This window comes from Meleagris gallopavo, chromosome 2 (assembly GCF_905368555.1).
Source record: "Meleagris gallopavo chromosome 2, MGAL_WU_HG_1.1, whole genome shotgun sequence".
NCBI classification, from domain to species: Eukaryota; Metazoa; Chordata; class Aves; order Galliformes; family Phasianidae; genus Meleagris; species Meleagris gallopavo.
The window spans coordinates 67,264,803-67,285,916 of NC_139405.1; the positions used below are offsets into that span (position 1 = coordinate 67,264,803).

Sequence of the window (21,114 nt, forward strand, 5' to 3'; positions counted from 1 at the left end):
GTTGTGCCTCCAGTCACCTGCTTAACTGGTAAATTACACTTGAACCTGAACTGGTATGTAGCATCTGTTTCTCCTTACAAAGCTCTTAAACAATGAATCATTTAAAAAGTTGTTTTGTTTTAGAATAGCCTCTTGGTTCCTTTCATACACTGTCTGTTACAAAGTGTTAATACACAGATAACAAATACCAATGTCTCTTCAGGTAACTGTACATGAAAACCATCTTACAAATGTAGCTGTGACTTTTGCAGGATACTCCTAAGCACTGGAACCCAAGAAGCTTGGCAGCATTTCGAGTTTGGAGCTCTTGTTCTCTGAGTGGTTCTAGCTAAATACTGCAAAAGTCATCTCACTGTCATCTGACTGTCCATGTAGAACCCATAGAACCCATGCCATCCTTTTCTCCTTTCCTCAGTTTTGTTTGCCTTTCTTAATATGCATAACATGTATAACAACTCAGTCTGGTTCATTCTCAGAACTTGTAAACTTCTGGAGGAAATGGTTGCATTGCTGGCTCAAGACTGTACTTCAACTTTGTACTTTGACCAAATCTCTCATGGCATAACTAATCTGAGTAGAAGCACAGAACAAAATCACTGTAAGTGATAATTATTCCAATTGCCTGACTCTTGATAGCGTGTTCATGCAGGACAGCCAGATAGGAGTTGGCCAGTGACCAGGCCCTGGTCCTTCCATGCCCCTTATCACAGCTGGTGCTGTTGAAGTGTTTGAAGCTGTTGGTCTGTTCTTAACACTACATTATGTCAGAGACACACGTGAGTTACTTACCTGCAGCTGCACAGGTAGGTGGAAGGAAAGCAGTAACCTCCTACTTGAGAGCTGCACAGTTCCTGTGGTGCAGCTACGGCCATGGAAAAACCATGCCACAGAGTGCCATGTGCTAATGCAGACCCCTGTGCAGTGAGCACCTGTTTATACAGGAGAAGCACCCCTTCCTCAGAGCTTGCAGCTGTAGCAGAGGAATTAGTGCTACAGAAGATCACAAGATAGAAAGGTGACGTTTGACAGTTCTGCTTCTAACTTAACTTAAAAATAACTTCAGTAAGTTGTTATCTAACTTAAATTTATTTGTGAAATGCTATATTACATATAGCGAGAGCACACTGGTATGACAAAGTACCACTATTTGAAACCAATAACAACATATCTTCTATGAAGAACTAAAAGCAGCACATTTCAGAGCGATAAAACTTCAGTACTTCTGTACAGGAGGAAAATTAGTAAGGCACTTCCTCTGGGGTGGTGACAATGCAAGCACCAGTGTCCTTTGAGACAACACAATAGTAATGAAAATGTTACTTTTGAACAGACTTACTGTGCAAGACAAAGGCCTGGGTGCTCCTGGGAGCAGCATGTAATAACAGTGAGCTAAGCCAAAACAAAACACAGCAGCATAATACAAAAGTTTTTTCATATTTTACTTTTCTGCCAATATTATTATGGAAAACTAACACAGCAAGCCAGAGCATAGGCCAAAAGTTGGTGGCTAAAAGGTCTGGTAACCATGGTGCTTAGGTGCTTTTGCAGTCATAGTTATTGATAGTTTCCTTAAGAATTCTTTTTTCTATATAGGAAATGATTCTAGAGTTCAGGAAGACAGTACTTACTGGAGCTATTTTAAAAGATAAAATGTCTTGGCAAAGAAGTCAAATATATGTAACAAAAAAATAAGGCAGCTTAGGAAGTGGGCAGGCAAGTTCTTCACATTCTGGTAAGTTCTTTTGTCAGCCCTCTCTTTTTCTAACAACCATCTATTCATTCATATCCTCATTCTACATGAGAAAATAATCTAGATTATTTATCTTCTTAATTTAAGACTTACTGCTTTAGCATACTAACTATATTTGAAACCACTTGTTAAAAATTCTTTGGATCAGCTGTTTGCTAGTGGTCTTAAGCTTTCAGTAAACATGTTTGTTACAGTGAGACAAATATATTAAATTTTCAGTAATGAATATTCTTCTATACTAATCAGCCACTAGGCTTAAACTGCTATACCGTATACACATTGCACTCCTGTCCTTTATAAAATAAGCTTTAATTATTTTAGCCCTTAGTTAAAAAAAAAAAAAAACCTTTAAAAATAATTTAAAATTACACTTCTTGACTGTTCTGGATTAAGTACTCACTGATGTGATTGTAACTCTGGGGCCTCTCCCACCTCTGGTTCTTCCCCACTGCTCTGAAGCATGCTACTGTTCTCTATCTCACAGAGTTGCAATGATTTAAAAAAAGGTTGAGAGATACCCAAGCTTTTATAGGGTTAATTATGTTCGGTAGAGAGATATGAAATCATTCCGTTGCTTGTTCTTTGTAAAGCTGAAAAGACAGAACTCTTGATCATGCATCCTTCAAAGCTGGCAGTGCCAATTCTAGTGTCCAGAACAGTGCCCAATTCAGACATCACCTTTCTCATTCAGAATTACACAACCAGTGGTTCCCAGCACTGTGATAACTTTTCTTCATTGACTGTGTTGACAACAACATGATCACGATCGTATTGTGTGCCCCCTGCAAAGAAGAATTCAAAGTGCACAGATTAGCACTGAACTAAGAGGCAGACTGTGCTCTGGGTTTCACAGCTACTCTAATAAGTACTGATGTAGATGGCTTTTCCTTCTTCTCCAAATTATGTTCATTTTCATCACCACCAGCTTTTGGAATTTCTTTTGAAGCTGGGAGATCTGCCTGCTCCTCTCCACCCCCTTCACTAATTCAGCACTTTAGCTTTTTCAGCCTGAACGGAGAAGGAAGGAAACACTGTAATACAGTCACATCTGACTCCTTAAAGGCTGCCATTTCCCAAAAATCGAAGTTAACTGTTCAGTTTCCCTTCAGTGGTTGTCACTTTGATCTAAAGATGACATTTACACCATGAAGAAAGTCCTGCTGTTAACAGTCAACAGAAGCAAGACCATACAAAATATATATATTTATACATCTAATATATATCTATATCTATCTAATATATATAGATATTAGAACAAGCCAGGGGATGAGGTTGAGTCTCCTTTATTCTTCACCACTGTCACCTTATGTTTTGACCAGCTGCAACACAGGTTGCCATACACAGAACAAAAGCGATGTTGAGCTGTTCCCAGTGGGAGCTGAGCACACCTGAATGTAAAATATATCCATTTCTTAAAAGGGCTTCATTTACTACTCGTGGTACGCAGAGCCAAATGTGCTCCCATAGAAGAGGAGCGCTACTACTATTCTCACTGGGACTCAGAAGCAGAGGAAAGTTCAACTAGAACTGAAGGCAGAGCTGACTGCTTTTGATCTCGTATGTACTGCAGAAGCATAAGCTGCATGCCTTTCACATGGTACCACACCTGCTGTAGCTGGTACCATTCCACTGTAAGGAGCCATCTGTACAGAACGTTGGGACATTCCTACAGACACCCATCTGTCATTCTGCACCCTCTCCCGTGCCTCCCTACAGCCTCCTTATAGGAGAAGAAATGCCCAGCAGTTGGAAGCCTCCTGTGAGTATGAAATACAGACTCCAACAGATCCTAGAAATAATAGGCCAGGTAATTGGAGTCCTACGTGGTTGTGCACATTTAATAACAGCTCTTCTGTACTAAGGAAATGCCATTTCAGGCACCTTAGCTGATCTCTGCTTCAGAGATCTGGAGGAGGCTTGCTGGTGCCACTGTACTAGATCAGAAAGGGTCTCTGAGAGTCATAGAATCATTAAAGTTGCAAAAAAACACTAAGATCACCTGGTTGAACTGTCAGCCCATCCCCACCGTGCCAGCTAACTGTCCCTCAGTGCCACATCCACACAGGACAGTGACTGCAGCACCTCTCTGGGCAGCCTGTGCCAACGTGATTCACATATTTCCCCATCACCAATGAATGACTAAGAAGCAACAGAGACACATAATATTGGCAAATTTCTTCAGAAAAGAAAAACTGGGAGAGGAACACCAGATCAAATACATCCACAGGAAAAATCTTTAACCTGCAGGTACAAAAAAATAACATTGGCTCCATCGCTCAGTTATCACTGCAGGGCAGGAAGTACTTTGTAAGCAGTGTTCGGTAAAATATAAATGTAATAATGGGAAAAGATCAGATTTCTTTCGGTGGAACTTGGAGCTATTTGCTATAAGAGCCGCGCTCTAGGCAAGCCACTGCACCGTGCCGAGTATCCACTGGGTGGCATTGTGCAGCCAAACAGCCACAGCCGTTTACTGAAAAGTTCATTACAGCTCCATTTGTGGGCAAGACTGGATCAGCAGAATTGGCAGAAAGAGATGATGTTCCTACTATGCTTTCTCAAATAAATGTACTTACAGAATGGGTCTGTACTTTGGTCATCAGAACCAAAGTATCCATTATGAAGTTGATCAATTTTAAGTGCAAAATATGTGATGCGCTTTTAACGTGATTAAGTGCAGTCACATTGGTGTGGTAGTACTCTGCTTTTTGCTGCAACTTAGAACTGACTACAGAAAAAAAATGTTAGCAGACCCGATTTGAATTAGGACTGTCCTTCGAACTAAAGTCTTTTTGATAAGCTTTACATTAATCGTTGCCAACTTTATAGGGCTGTAAAGAGAATTTATGAGTATTTGTGTCAACACTGTATCGCAGTCAGACATTACGTAGCCCTTGTCTCACAGTTCTGCCTGTCCTTTTTAGTCCCGAAGTGCTGACCGGTGACTGATAATTTTTTTGCGTGTGTGAGATTGTTGTAGTTAAAGCCACAACATCAATCCAGAATTGATTTTAAAACTGCTAAAAAGAAATCAACAGCAATAAAAATGATTATGCACTCCAAAAAAATGCAGTTATGTAGGAACACCTGATCGTGATCACTGTGCTGCTTTATCAGACCTATGAAATTATGAAAGCAAAGACTGTTCAGAAACAGTACCTTCATTGCCTGTGACAACAACTACAGTAAGACATGCCTTGAATGCAGGTAGATATTAGGCTGCTGTGACAGAATTTCATGTTCACAATATAGGTATGGCCATTAATGAACAAATGAAAGAACTTTTTTCATCTGTTCACGTCAGTTTACAGTGCTGCCTTTGCTTTCCTAATATCCTTTGGCTACTGCATCTACAACTAATGTATAAGAAAAATTGCTCTATACAAATTAAAGTTAATGAGAAGCTAGGTAAGAAAAACTTCGCTTCAGCGTTTTTAAATAATTATATTCACATTACCCAATGCTGAGTAAAATTAACTGAGGGTATCTACAACACTGAGTGGACACTGGGAATACAAGATAAGCCAGTACTGTGGGTTCCTATACTCTGTGCAGGAAAACTGCAACAAAGTCCTATGGCCTGTATAACTCAGGAGGTCAGACTAGCTCATCGGGTCTTTTCTGATTCTAGATTAAAGTAACTGTAACACCATCTTTAATTTATAGGCACATTTAATGCCTATCCCACTGTAAATACCATGTAATTAAGACACAATATAATTAGATAAACACATTTGCTTACCTTTGATATCTAAAACCAGCTTAGGTTTCATCTTGCTGTAAATCCTGCCATCGGGACTAATATGCCAATACTGTTTGTCTTCATTCCGCTCAAACGACAGACCAAGTTTAGAGCCAGGAGTTATAAGATTTCCAACAATTGTCAAGCAGCAATCCTCTGCCATCTAAATAATCAGAAAAACAACAGCAATTATTCAAGAGGCCTCCTTTCTAATATCCACTATTTTTTTAATCAGACAGAAGAGATGAAAGCAGGTGAAAACAGAATCTAAGAACTCCGTTCCCCTTAATAAATGCATTTTTCTCCTAAACTCAAGGCTATTTATTTTTATATCCATTCCTGTTTCTGCTGACACTCTCCACTAGGTAAGGACATTAAAACAGGCACGTTGTATCACATCAAAAGGTGCAATTAGCACCTGCCTCTATCCATGGTTGATAACAGATGCTATGGAAGATTACATTCACACTGCTCTGTATGCTGAATGTTCTTAGTACATTCTCTCAGTTTACAGCACTTTCTAGACCAGAGACTTCTCTGTGCAGAGCTGGTATCTCTAATACCTACATGCTTCCTGTCCTGTGTGCAAATTTGTTACTACTCACTCATATCAATGCAACCCTTTCGAACACACACCTTTCCATATCACAACCCTTCTGTAGCAAGCAGGTCCACATCTTTACTACTACAAGAACAACAACAAAACATTTATTTGATATGCAACAATTGGCTTTATTCGATGCTCTCCTTCCTGCACCCTACCTTATTTTAAAGGTGGTTTGTCTACACTGCAGGTAGTCCTGGCTAGTTAGTCTCTTCCATGCATCACCTCTGTTGTCTTTTTGTTGTTGCTATTCTTTAGTCTTTTCCAGTTCTGCAGTAACCTTTTGAGCTTGAGAAAGGACATAACCTCACACTATAAGAAGTGTCACAGCACGTTACAAAGTTATTTTCCTCTTTGTTCTATAATCCTTTTGTAGTCATCTATCAGATTACGTGATGTCACAACTCTACAAATATCTTTACGGTTAAGAAGACTACTGGCAAAAATAAAGCTGATTTGAAAAGAATGCTGTCTTAGGGGTGAATTATAGTGAATTGTTTTGTGGGAACAGTGATCAATAGATCGCCACAGAATTTCTTGTAATTCTGAATTTACTTCAGTGGTAGTTTAAACATTCATTCTGCCATTATTGATATGGCCCAAAATTATTAAATATGCCATTTTGAGAGAGGAATAGTTCTTACCATCATAATCTAGAATTGAAATACAGCCACAAAGTCAGTCAATTTAGTTCTCATTTGTATCTAAAAGTTGTCTCCACTGGGATGTGGAGGACTCAAAGTTTCCACGTAGGTTCCTGAGCCTGTTGTATCATGCATCTCTAAGAAACTTATCTTGAGTGAAGAAATCTAAATTCTTATCAATTTCTGCTGACAAATGAGAGGAATGATATTAATATCCCGCTCCCTGACTTATCCCACCTATCCAGGAACCTCAGGCAGATCTCAGGATGCAGTGATCCAGTCACTAAGGTGCCCTAAACTTAGAGCTACAAAGGCAGAAATTCTTCCAGTGTATTGTCTGCCTATGTGCATGCACCTACCCACCCATGAGCTTCATTTTCTAAAATGTGGCGAGAACAATTTGTTTGAGCTAATTACAAAGATTTCGCTGCCATTCAATAGAAAGATGGCAAAGTTTCATTACTGAAGATCAGTGCTGCCCTCCTGCACTCCATGCTGAGTTACCTGACTGCTACACAGAACAAGCTGTGTATTTTCCATGTACAACAAAACTGCACTATCAAATACATACATGGGAAGAAAAATGAAAGAGCATTTATCCAGAATCATACAGTACATGCTGTCGTGATATAAAAATTTGCAATGAAATGTTTGAGGGAGACAGTCATGAGAAGTCTTTTGGATACGATATTCAAGCTTTTAGCTTACTGGGTATAATTTTACTGCCTGCATAAATCCCTTTTACCACTGCATCTGTCCTGTAAACACGTCCAAACAATGCCTTAGCTTATTAACAGCAAGATTCTTCCCTCCAGCATAGATGACGTGGTTATAAACATCTGCTTTTGAAGTTATACAATCCTATTGAAAAAGTTCACATGATTCTTTGCAGTCAAGTTGTTTAACAGTATTAAAGTAACTTAATTTTCTTTGGCCTGCATCCCTACCTAAGACTGTTCATGTTTAAACATTATGAACTGCAAATATTTCTGCTCACCTCAATGACAATTTACACAATTAGTTTTATGAACTGTGAGAAAAGTAGGACCTCATTTGGGAAATTGTATGGAGGCATGGAAAAAGGATGGAACTTGACAAACATGGAATAACCAGCAGGGGGGGGGAGGAAGGAAAGCAGAATTTCATCCTTAAGCTTGTCTGAACGCAGAAGAGGATATAACCTGATACTTCTGTAATGTTTTTGCTGTGGAAAAAGAGGACAAGAAAGTAAAAGAAGCTCATTAAAAGCATGATGATGGTCTTCCAGTACTGTTTGTGTTTTGTTCATCCCATCCCTGGAGGCACTGAAGGCCAGATCGGATGGGGCCCTGGGCAGCTAAGCTTCGGGGTGGCAGCACTGACAATGGCACAGGGTTGGAAATGGGCGGTGTTTATGGGCCCTTCCAACCCAGGCAGTTCTATGATTCTATGATTTATAAGACTACTATTCTTTAGGGTAAAAATATATAATAACTGAATCTCAGATTTTCAATGACATCAGAAAGAAAGGGTCATATAACTATGACACCTAAAAAAAAAAAATAAAATCCAGAGTTCAGTGCAACAAACAGCCACCAAACACACACCAACCAAAAGCTCCACAGACACTGTAATACAGCTGAAATTGAATAATAGACATCATAGACAATGAACTAAGATGAATTCAGTTTCTACTCAATTAGTGAACCCTGTAATTGAAGAGGGAAAGAAATAATTCACATTGAACTTGAATCCTACCCGGCATCTTATGAATCCATCCTGATAAACCCAGATTTGATCATCTAAGTCTACATCTTCTGCAGCCTGTATTCTGAGAAGATTCAAATTGTCCAAGTTTCCATCAGTTGACATGAACTTTCCTGTTTCCTTGTTCCGAAGCCTGAAGTACACACGTTTCTGTAGAAAAAAATACAATAAAATAAAAAATGCCAACAACAACAACAGAACTCTAACCACAGTCTCTCTAGTGCACAGCATACCCTTCTCTAGCAAACTTCAGAGCAGCTCACTACTCAATGCTCAACCTGGTGCATCTCTTTCTCTCAGAAATCTTGCTTTTCTGTTTTAGGATTGAATTACGAAGTCCCTACCTGCATAAGGCGATTCAAGCTTTGAGAACCTGCCATTCTGCACGGAGCCCTAGTACTAGGCTTGCCTGTGCACTGGGATTGGCACACAGTGGGATGCTAAGAATGCTGAATTCAAAACAGCAACAAATTTCTGTGTAGATGCTCCTAGTCTTCACAAAAGGTGCACTTGTGCAGTGCTACTTGTAACACTTGATGCCAGTGAAATATTTCACATTCATGCTGTGGCTTGCTTCACATTCACTTCTGTTTAGACAAGCTCTTGGCCGGGGCAGTCAAAATGCATTATTCCTAGCTCTGCTTAAGGCTATACAAAGACAGCTCCATGACAGTAAGCATTTGTTACCAGTATAAGTAATCAGTAAGTTACAAAAAGTTGCTTCCTCAATAAAATACAGCTCAGCAAGAACTTCAAATGCTCAGGGGATTGCTGCAGCATTTGAACCAAATTACAAGGTCCCTATTTGAGAACAAAACAAAAACAACAGTATGGGAAGTTTTACATTAGATTTCCAAATTATTTTTCTATGTATGTAGTAAGCAAGAAAGGATTTTTCATCCTCAGTCAGCACAGTATCACTCCTATTTGAAATTATCCAATTTTGTTGACCAATTTTTTTTTTTTGTTGCTGCTCCAAAAATAATGTAAATATTACTGACTATACTAGTGAGGAGCTAGTGATAAGACTTATCCATCCATGGTATTTATAACCATTAGTTGTTAAAATTGCTCACTACTCCTTATGTATTGTCTTCAATATTTTCTTTTGAAGTATCCCAATGAACAGTTTAAGCAACAGTAACACAAAACCACGTAGCATAATCAAATAGCATTTATTACAGTGAAACAGTAGAGCAATTTCTTCACACAATTGTCATCACTGAAGCTTGTGATATGCAGCAAGACTTTAACGTTGCTTTCAGTTGTATAATACTGCCTCATCCCACAGCTATATAAATCAGTACTTCACAACCTCACATCAGCTACTCACCTGCAGTAAAGGTCTCAGAGAACCTATCTGACAGCAGCCACTCAGTTTGTACCAATCTGGAATTTCATTTGGTGACAGCAATATCTGACGTCCCCTGTAATTACTATGCTCATAAATTACCCATCTATGGGGAAAAATGAAAAAAAAAAAAAACAAAAAAAAACAAATAATGCTTTTGCTGCTGCTTTAGAATAATAACAACAACAATAAATAATCATAACAATAAAAAAAACCAAACAGATTTAACAGAAATATATCCCAGAGAACAGTAGTGTTAAATATTTAGCCCAACGACTGATAGCACAAGGATTCTTCCTAATGGACCTTAAAAGTAATAAAATCATGTTATTATTTGGTCAACAGAATTGGAGTGCATTGGATTTCACATTTTGGAGTCATTTAAAAACTACAAGTTGAATAAACTTCAGTTCAGTGAGCTAAGGAATCCTTTGACCTGTTCCTCCAGATGGGGAAAATGGTTTGTACTTAAGACCAGGTATTAATTATCCACTTGAGGGCAATATTGAGCTATCCTACAGCATCTTTTGCACATGCTTGGGAATTTACCTCTTCAAAAGAACACATTTAAATGCAAAGGAACAGTAAAAAAAAAAAAAAAAAAGAAGTGTGATCCTTCAAGGTAGAAAACCTTGAGGCAAACAAATATGGTAAATATCAAATGTGGTAAAAATTAGCTCCAGGAAAAATGCGAGAAAATTTAACAGATACGTTGAGATATTGAAAGTTTTTAAACATCACGGACTACTTTTTTCTTTTTTCTTTTTTTTAACATAATCTTCTTGAGAATAGGGAATAGAACTGCTGAAAAATAATTAATGAACTTAACTGATATATTTATAACGAGTCTGACTCAATTCCTGAAGTCAAAGAGATTATTACAAGCACTATGCTACCAAAAAGGCTGTATCACAATCTCATTATATCAGTGTCCATAAAACAAAGAACAAATAAAAGCTTATTAAAATATTTTGAACTTAGGATATGGGACACAGATCACAAACTGTATGATTTGTTATGATCAGGACCTAAAGCAAAAGCACAGAAGTTAGATTTAACATTGCTATGCAAGCTAGCTTTTATAATATTAGCAGGACAGTTGGGACCCGCTTCCTAGTGAGCTTTGTTCAAATTCATTTCAGCTTCTTAGAAAATCACAGTCACAGGGCACCTCCTTGTGAGTCAGTGACAGTGTTGTGGAATCAGGATGAGAGTAAGTTTCTGTAAGTACAATGTGCATTAATGCACTATGCACATTATGGTATTCCAATTTTATTCTCCTTAGTTTCTACCACCTGTGGTTTTTTGTGGGTTTTTTTTCCCCTCTGTTGGATAAATACATAATTCTAAAGATGCAAGAAGTGGATTTAAACTCACGTGCCACCAAGGACTTGAACTGAAGCTATTCGAGGATTATATCCCAGGAACCGGAGATTTAAGATTTCTGTAGTGAATTCTATTTTTTTTCCTTGGAAACCCACTTTTTCAAAAAGAGCTATGCATGGCTCAGACAGCTCCTGCACAAAGAAGATGAACATTTTTATAGGAATTTAAAAGCCAAAACACTGACTGTGAGCATCATTACTTCACACAACCCTTTTATATCACCGTTTTCGGATTGTTACAACTCAAAGACCCTGAAAAAGGTTTTTGCTTTGCAATAGGATACTTAAAAGAAACAAATGAAAATGTCATTAAAAGCCTTTATAGACAGCACACGGGGGGGGTTTCTTGCATGCAACATCACACACTTGCTTATCATAAGGCACACAAAAATCTGTGGACAATTCTTGCATATCTTAATCATATCTTAAAACACATTTTAATTAATGCCATATCTCTCTTCCACTGCAGTAACTCCCATTCATTGTAAGAATTTTCATTTTCAGATCTCAACACGCAGATAATACTGGTTTCTACAGCTTCCAACTACAATAGTCTTGCCAGCATTGCTTATTCCTCACAGCTTTCATTTTTCTAGCTTCTGTAGTAGATCATGACAGTATCACCAGGCAGTGAAAGTGTCAAGATTCATACTTCTGAGGTAAAATTCATGACTCGGACAAAAACTAATATCTGAATTTTCCAAATGGCTCTGGGGAGATGATTCTTCATTCCTTCTGTCAAAATGTTTCTGGTTTAAAGGGTTCCTACTCACACAGAATTCCCTGCATCGCTGAATCTATTTTAAATGCTTTCTGGATAACGAACCTTGGATTCTTTTCTGTGCATCAGGTACCTGCAGTGGATTGGAAACAGCCTCTCATAAATATGGCTTCTCCCTGGAAACTGGGAGGTAATGATTTGAAATCCCTCAGGGTAAAGTTAATTAAATCTGAGTATCCCGATGTCACAACTTAGAGTCACAGTTAGGGAGAGGCAGGGTCATTTTTCTTCTCACCGGTCTTCCAGTCACAACTGAGTAAACCCAATGCCACAGACAGAAGAGTTCCTTACTGCTGAGATGTGTTTGCATACTTGAAACATATCAACACAGAGCAAAGTCTGAAGAGACTCACAATGATGTCAGTCATGAAGACAGGCCGTGCCAAGACTGATGGCTCCATATGCACACAGCAGTGAATATCTATGCTTCTCTGTGCTCTTGTGAGAAAAAATCTAATGTCAACCACTTTCTTGACAGTGCTAAAATTCTTCTTTAACCTTCCTTTTGATGTCTAGAGGCCCAGATGATTACATTAACATCACCATCATCTCAGCAGTAGTCCAGATTATCATAAAGCAGTTGAGCTATGTTTATACTCCTGTTTGCATGCATGATATTAATTTGCAGAAAACACCAGAGAGGTCTTTCAGCTTACTCCAAATTCAGAGCAGACTAATCCCACTATTAAAGGTTAACACAAGTTAGAGCATAAACATGGGTAAAGAGCCCAACATGGACCATGATTATTTCCCAGTATCTGAATCTTCAGCCTTTTACAGACCTGCACCTGCCTTCTGTGATATAAAACAGGTCAGACAGCAACCCTTGAGCCACACACAACAGTTCAGAAATAATCTAATTACAAAGAAAGCACAGAGAAAAAAGGAAATCCTCCAATTTTTCAACCACACCTTCCACTCTGGGCATTTTTTTTTTTTTTTTTTTTTAAGATTCAGCAGCAACATTGTTATACAAAACATTCCCCACAGCAAGAAGTGCAAGGTCATCTTAGAGTTATCTATCTTTGCAGTTTCTCCCACGCATTACTCTGTACATAGCAGACTTCAAGTATATCTCCATACAGCTATTTCACAGAGTTGCTCATTAAAAACAAGTATTTTCAGCATGACTATTCAAGTATAAACCACATCCATGGTTGCATTTATATTATGTTCAGGGAAAGGTGCACACAGCAAATTCAAAAAGGAAAAACACTCTTTTCCATCTGTAACAACTACTTGGAACATGCAAAGTAAGGACAATCAAGCAAAGATACTGAGATTATGAATAAAAGCCCTTTTAACTTTCACTTCCAAGTTTATAAAATATCCCTTATGTTGTTCTTTTAATGGTCCCTTAGAAATGGATCTTTGCAAAATGGAGCTAAGCTGGGTAGTTACACCAGCTTTGCATATTAAAGCAAAAAAAGGTGCTTCTTGGATAGAAACAGACAGAAGAATCACAGGGAAAGTTGTAGGCCCAGCAACTGGTGGGGAGGAATAGAGAATGTCACTGCCAAAAACTAGCCACAAAATAAATGTGACAGAAGAAACTGCTACCAAGAATAAATTCAAGTTTCCATAAAATTATGAAAAATGGACAGTATAATATAATCATTTTCATCTAACTTCTTACTTATCATTTATCATTTTATCATTTCCTAATAAACAACTGAGTAAAGCAAGCCATTTTTCTCTTCTCCTCAGGTAGGAAGCCTCTGAAGAAGAAAGCACCAGTACATAACCTGCAGACAGACACAGCTCATTACTACTGTTTGAAGTGTGATAAATTGTAGGGCAAGAACAATTTTCAGAAGCTTTAAGAACTTCAAGAACTGTCATTTGGCTGTTTTAACACAAGAATCTCTGTCACAAAGAACAAATTTTTCAGGAGGAAAAATCCTACCAGTGTGAAATAAGCATTTAAGACCCAAGAGCTTGATACCGATATGTACAGAAGAGCTATTTCAATCTGTGGTGACCACCCACCAAGTTTGGCTAGAACAACTTCTGTTGTTCTTAATGCCATTTGTCTACAGGATAGTCAAAGAGTTCACAAGGCAGACATACTTAATGCAAATGTTTGTTTACACTGTACCAGAGACAATGCTCCAGAGACATGAAAGAGGATGACACATTTTAGTTCTCCTTTGTCAACGGCTACATCACTAACAAGTTACCAAAATTACAGTGGACTGCAATACAGTTGCCAGATTCAAAGAGGAGAGTCAATAAGGTACTCCTCCATTTTTAGAGTGAGTACCACCTCTTCTGTAAAGCTGCATTAAGTTCCTGGATTCTTGACTACATTTTGCTAGTAATCACTTTGATCTTAAGAGATATTTGCAGTTTCCATAAGTGATCCATCATAATGATTGGTTACAGGCTTGAACAAACTTGTTCCTGACCACTGAGAAGTTACAAAACATGTAAATGTTGTTTAGGTTTGTATCCAACACACAAAACAACAGTGTCTGATTTTACCAAATGGCATGGGGTGTTGCTTTACTTTATCTAGAAGGGTACGTTATTTCACAATGAACACAAATTGCATTTCCCTGATGATACAAATAGTGTTTTATAATTACATGTATTTCATGCAAAGTTCCTTAGTTGAAGTTTGCTCTTATAACATGAGTAAAAAACAATGATCAGAGTACAAGCGTTACTTCACGCTGTCCTACTGCTATTTGTCAACTTATTTTAAGTGATCTCCTCTACTGGGAAATAAAAGAGTCTCACACATCCTTAACTATCTTTATGGAAGTCCTTTTTAAGCTGTTATGGAGAACAGCAATGCCAGACACCTGTTCCTGTGAAGTCCTCTCTTTTGCGAAAAATGGCACAGAGGTACAAAAACTGACTGCAGATAGGATGTTTCACTGCTGTTGCACAGGAAAAAACAAAGAGTGTTTGCTTTACTGTTTACATATCCCTAACATTTTTATTGTCACAAAAAAGGAAAAGCAAAAAACAAAAAAGAAAGAAAAAAAAAAAAGGAGAGGAGACATCAGTGTACTTATCTGCTTTACTTACTATATTTATAATCCGTAAAGATTTTAGAGCTGCTTGGGACAAACACCCCATTGCCATCAGATCTGGATAGATTCCCTCTTCTAAAACATACTGGTTACCAGAGAACTCTTCCTGGTCAAAAACTATGCAGCTGCAGGAAGAAGCAGAAGAAACTGTCTTTTAGGAAAACTGTGGAAATAAAATGATGGTAGTGTTTCTGAGTCTTTAGTAAGAGGTACTCACAGAAACATCACATACAATGTTTTGTCCTGATAAGCTAAATATCCATGCATATGTGTGTATATCACACAGCACTGTTCTTTCTAAGTTCCCATAGGTAAAACCATTTCAGATGTTACAAAGCGTTTGAATTTTTTTTTTTTTATTTTTACCCATTTCAGTGATTTTTCAATATTTGTTTGATATAACTTACCTGCCACCTAAAACTTTTGAAGACTTCACAGTAAATGAATCAATACATCTTGTGTTTTTTTCAAGTATTTGACAGTTACCCTTGAATTCAGGCTCTGAAAATAACTGGACCTTTAAAGAGTCATAAACATATTTAAAAACAATTAATGCTTTAACCTTCATCAACACATCTCTACCATTACTTCTATAACTGCATTACTATATATTTAATATCCAGATTAATTCAGTTTCATAGATTTTTGTTACATTTTCAGTGTCGTTACTTGAACAAGGACTGCAAAGCCAAAAAACACCTCTGGTTGTAATTAAGTAACATACAAAATAATTCAAAGAGCACGAACAAAGATAGCTACTTCAACTATCTGCTGGAAAAACATAAATCCCCACACAACAGATAGGATAGGCACATGATTAGAAAAGGGTAATAAACTGTTTTGTTTTAGTTTCTTAACCCATTTAATCTCAAAAATACATACTCTTCTCACAAAATGAAAACTATCTGTTTCTCAGAGCATAAATGGTGCACAGTCTTGGCAAAGTACTCAGACAGCATGCCAACAGGTGTGGTAAATATTCTTGGGGCAGATGGGCTTTATGTGCCTCTTGTAACTATAGTCACATCAGTTCTTTCTTTCCGTGCTCTGAGGATGAGAGGGTATGAAAGGATAAGTCACCCAGTCTTTTGTCCTTGTTAAAAAGAAAAAAATTCTAAATAGCAAACCTGCTAATTTGGTTAGAAGATAATTAACTCTGATCACACAGAAGTCATTCACATTATCACATGCCTACCAGCTTTATTCACTCTTAGCAGAGATACAAGTGCAGGCATGCACAGCATTTTCCAAAGAGGAACATGCTGACAAAGGATACAGTCTGTTGACTACAAGCCATTATTTCTTAGTTTCCTTAGGATAAAGTCTATAGTCGTAAATATTTTTTCATGCATACAGAAGAAAATAAGCAGCCTGGAGATTTCTATTCCCCAGAGTTCATACATATTCCTATACTGGATACTCCAGTAAGGCGTGTTACTAATTATGAATGCAAATTGGGAAAGCCAAGACTTTTCTCCCTGGTTTTCAGTTCCATAACATATTCACCATTTTGACTGAAACGAAAGTAACAACTTCCTACAGACAAAAAGGTTCAGAATTATGAAAGAATGAAAAAAGGTTCCTCTTTAGTCTCACTGTCAAAGAATACTTGCACGCAGGAGAAAGTCTAACATAAAAATTTTGTTGACCCACTGAATAGACAAATTCACTTTGCCATTTTCTTCTCTTTTTTACTGACAAATACATGTTAACTTCTAAGCCCAACTCAGAAAGCAGAATGAGTTTCACTTCAAGTGCAACCACCACTAGCAGAACAGTTAACAAAGAAACTACGTTGAAAACAAAGTCACAACTATCGAGTACAACTAATTTGTGTTGCCCTTGCTTCTGCAACAGACTCCAGATAACTTCAGCTGGTCACTGAAGCTCTGCATAGATGGGCATAGGCTCCAGATACTCAGAACAATTCTAATACTCTCAAACAGCACCTACTGACCCAAAACACTGACGTGGCCTCAGAAAACTTCTAAGGACAGCAATATATTACATTCCAGTTTCCTAGGACTTTCACGGCCTTAGTTAGGAGGTTCAGAAAGCAGCCCTCCTTATTCACTTAGCATTCTCACTCTTTGACTAATGGACTATCTATGCAAAAACCTGGGTGTTACAGCATACAAAAAGCTTGATCCTATTTACTGATGTTACACAGGCCACTACAGAGTATGTTTCATGCATTTAGAGAAATATCTTACCTTGACTTTACCCCTTTCACTTCCAACAATATCCTACAAAAATTTGGAGAACAAAAAAGAAAAAAGTTTAAGAAGTGCTAAATTAACAAACATTGAAAGTTTATTATTAATCCCTGCTTAGAGAATGTATGACAGCAAATAAACTGGATTCTATAGAAAAAGACTACCTAGAAATATTTCAAAGAAAGTTGCAAAAGAAGCACAATTAACTCCTTACCATAACAATGGGTTGAACTGAAGATATTTTGCAATTCTTCCCCCCCCATGCCTCAATGCTGGGATATAGCCCTTTATCCAGTATGTACTGCTCTCCTGTAAATTCAGGATTCTCATAAGCCACCCACCTAAGAGAAAGAGAAGAAAAAGGCAGTGGTTAAGTGTCATGTTACTTTTTCCAAAATGCAAGACTGTATATTCATTATTATCTTAACGTAAGAACAAACGGATGGTTTATCCCCTCAAATGCTAAACTGCAATGCTATTAAATCTCCAAATCAACAAAATTATGGATCTGATTCTCCAAAACTCTTGCAAGTTCTATTTCAATTTGCCCCACTATATCAATATGACCCAGAGTAAATAAACTAAATCAGACCACAAGTTCAAATACATCATCTGTCCTGTTCCATATATTCACTGATGATCTGCATAAGGAGATGGAGTGCATTCTCAGTAATTCTGGAGATGACAGCAAGTTGGGAGGAAGTGCTGATCTACATGGGAGTAGGAAGGCCCTATGGAGGCATCTAGACAGTCTGGACAGCTGGGCTCAGGCCAGTGGGATGAAATTCAACAAGACCAGATGCTGGGTCCTGCACTTCAGCCACAACAACCCCAGGCAATGCTACAGGCTTGGGGCAGAGTGCTGGAAGACTGTGTGGAGAAAGTGGACCTGGGGACATTGGCTGATCCTCAGCTGGACATGAGCCAGCAGTGTGCCCAGGTGGCCAAGAATGCCAAAGGCATCCTGGCTTGTATCACAAATAGTGCTGCCAGCAGGAGTAGGGAAGTAATCATTTCTCTGCACTAGAAGGATACTGTTTTCAGTTCTGGACTCCCACTACAGGAAAGACATTGAGGCCCTGGAGTATATCCAGGGAAGGGCAATGAAACTGGTGAGAGGTCTGGAGCACAAGTCTTATGAGGAGCAACTGAGGGAACTGAGATTGTCCAGTCTGGAGATGAGGAGGCTCAGGGGAGACCTTATTGCACTCTACAACTTCCTGAAAGGAGGTTGAGACAAGGCAGGGATCAGACTCTTCTCCTACATAGCTAGCGACAAGACAAGAGGGAATGGACTTAAGTTACATCAGGGAAGGTTCAGGAGATTAGGGAAAGAGATTAGGGAAAAATTCTTCTCCAAAAGAGTGATCAGGCACTGGAACTGGCTGCCCAGGGATGTCGTTGAGTCACTATCACAGGAGGTGTTCAAGGAACATTTAGATATTGTACTGAGGGACATAGTTTAGTGGGAATATATTGATGGTAAATGGATGGTTGAATTGGATGATCTTGGAGGTCTTTTCCAATCTTGGTGATTCTATAATTCTATGATCTGTTAGATACCTTAAAAGCTGTCTCCAGTAAAATCATTGATATGTTTCAAAATCCTGTTTTTTTATCAAGTTTTTCCTCTCTAGAGTATCAGGCAAATATCAGAATAACATTGTTTGGTTAAAACTAACTTTCAGAGTAATCTGGGCAATAAGACATATACTGGTAGCATTAAAAGTCAATATTCCAAAACTTCAGATGTTTTTAAGCAAACATGCAGAAAATCTGCAGAAAGTTAAGATACAACAAAAGGCATATATACTAATGGTGGTAGAGTGTGATGTCCCAGCAGGTTCACAGACATCAGCAGGAAGAATATCCTTGACAGTTTAGCATTAAGGCCATCAAAAATTTAATTGGATTAATGTATATAAATTCAAAGCAATTATTATGACTATTTAGTCAGACCTCATTCCTGATACAGGCCACAAACTCAGATTTCAGCTTCAAAACCACAACTTCAGTCTCAGCTAGAGACAGTCAACTTTTGAGACAAACACGTGAACTACTAGAAAAGCAACCAAATCATTGCATAGTCTCTCCAACACTCAATTACCACTGCAGTGCTTTATTTCTGCTCTGAAGTACCCGCTATCAGCAGGGTCTTGCTATGTGTAGTCTACTAAACTCAAGTAAACTTTTATGGCATTCTTCCAATCCAGGGTCAGTACTGCAAGCTCAGATAAAGTGCTCCTGCATCTGCACTCCCTTGTTTTTGGTCACAAGCTACATACATTCTGTTGCCTTTCACTGACAGTTTTTTTTGTTTGTTTGTTTTTAACTGACATTAGAACTGATCACAGTAACAAGGGGGAATGGTCTAAAGCTGAGACAGAGGAGGTTTAGGTTAGATAGTAGGAGGAAATTTCTTACACAGAGGGTGGTGACTCACTGGAACAGTTTGCCCAAGGAGGTTGTGGATGCACCATCCCTGGAGGCATTCAAGGCCAGGCTAGATGTGTCTCTGGGCAGCCTGGTCCAGTGGTTGGTGACCCTGCACTTGATGATCATTGTGGTCCTTTTCAACCCAGGCCGTTCTATGATTCTATGATAACAACTGAATTTCATTCTTTCATTCGTTATATTTATGCATGGACTGGGACATCTTCTTGGTTATACAAGACAACCTACCCATAGCTTTTCATTTTTCCCCTATGCGTTACATAAGGAGTGCATGTTAGCTTATTCCAAAACACACTTTCAGTAGGTTCTTCATACAGAAGGTCAACACCAAGAACAGCAACAACAACAAAAAAAAAAACAAAACCCTGACATCATTACATGTATTGAGCATCCATATTCCATGAAGCTGCAGTTTTAGTCCAAGAACAAATGCCAGATTCTCTGCACAGACAAGAAGCGAGGTGACTTCAAACCGAATAAAGCTACAGCAACAAGTATGTGCTGCAAGTACGGACTTCCTGTTATTTGTCCATGGCAAGCACTCATAGAGTGATTCATGTTTATCACTATTTACATCTCTTGGTTTGCCTCAGATATAATCAATTATTCCAAATTGTTATGCACTAATTACTTAAGGCACTTTTCAAGGCACATTTCAAAATTGCCTCACAGTAATTCATCAAAGAGACACTGGTATGTAGAATAAATTAAGCTGAAAGTTCAAATGTCTCAGGTGTGTTAAGACCTGTATGCCACATATACCAAAAGAAAATTAGGTTTCATTAATCAATTTCCTGAGTGGATTCACGTTTGATTTTTCAATGCACTAATATCAAGGTACAACTGCAATGCATGACAGTTGAACTTAATTGATATCCATGAAAACAAGTGTTTCTGATATTAAGTGACACATAAAAGAGATCCCTTCCAGGGGCCTCTCAATAGGAGACATTTCTTTTCTTCCTCTCTAAAAAGAAGCCTGAGTGCAGAAGCAATGAAACTTTAAGCACGTGTTCATGTTGAAAACAGTGGGATTTAAATTAATAAGTCTTGCTCTTCCATGCTGAAGAATTTCTGGAGTCAAGGCTTACTGGTGAAATCCCTGTACTCTTTCACTTATTCAGAAGCCCACACAGCCTTCCAGCAGCACCAGTAACAGCAGCAGGAAGGGGGAAACTGAATGCAGCACCAGCTGAACATCTCAAACCTCAAGACTATCCCTAAGACAGAGCACTGTTTTAATCCAACTTCTGACCAACAGGTAGGCCTTCACAAGACCTAGCCTCCATATCTAAGCAGAAGAGTCACACCTCAGCACCACAAGAACTGAAGTTTTAGCCTACCCTACCCCATAGGGAGCAACTTTCCTTAACATAATAATTTGGTAACCCTCATCCCAA

The 21,114-nt window shown here is 38.3% G+C and overlaps 1 protein-coding gene across 1 annotated transcript in view; it reads right to left on the reverse strand.

The window, feature by feature from the left end:
* Nucleotides 1–1,067: 1,067 nt before the first annotated feature.
* CRYBG1 (crystallin beta-gamma domain containing 1) overlaps nt 1,068–21,114 on the reverse strand; it is a 95,403-nt gene continuing 75,356 nt past the window's right edge. Inside the window, 9 exon segments of the mRNA XM_085217564.1 lie at nt 1,068–2,532; nt 5,493–5,655; nt 8,478–8,636; nt 9,820–9,943; nt 11,215–11,354; nt 15,040–15,169; nt 15,452–15,561; nt 17,258–17,290; nt 17,475–17,601. Coding sequence (XP_085073690.1) covers nt 2,444–2,532; nt 5,493–5,655; nt 8,478–8,636; nt 9,820–9,943; nt 11,215–11,354; nt 15,040–15,169; nt 15,452–15,561; nt 17,258–17,290; nt 17,475–17,601 — 1,075 coding nt within the window. The 3' untranslated portion in view covers nt 1,068–2,443.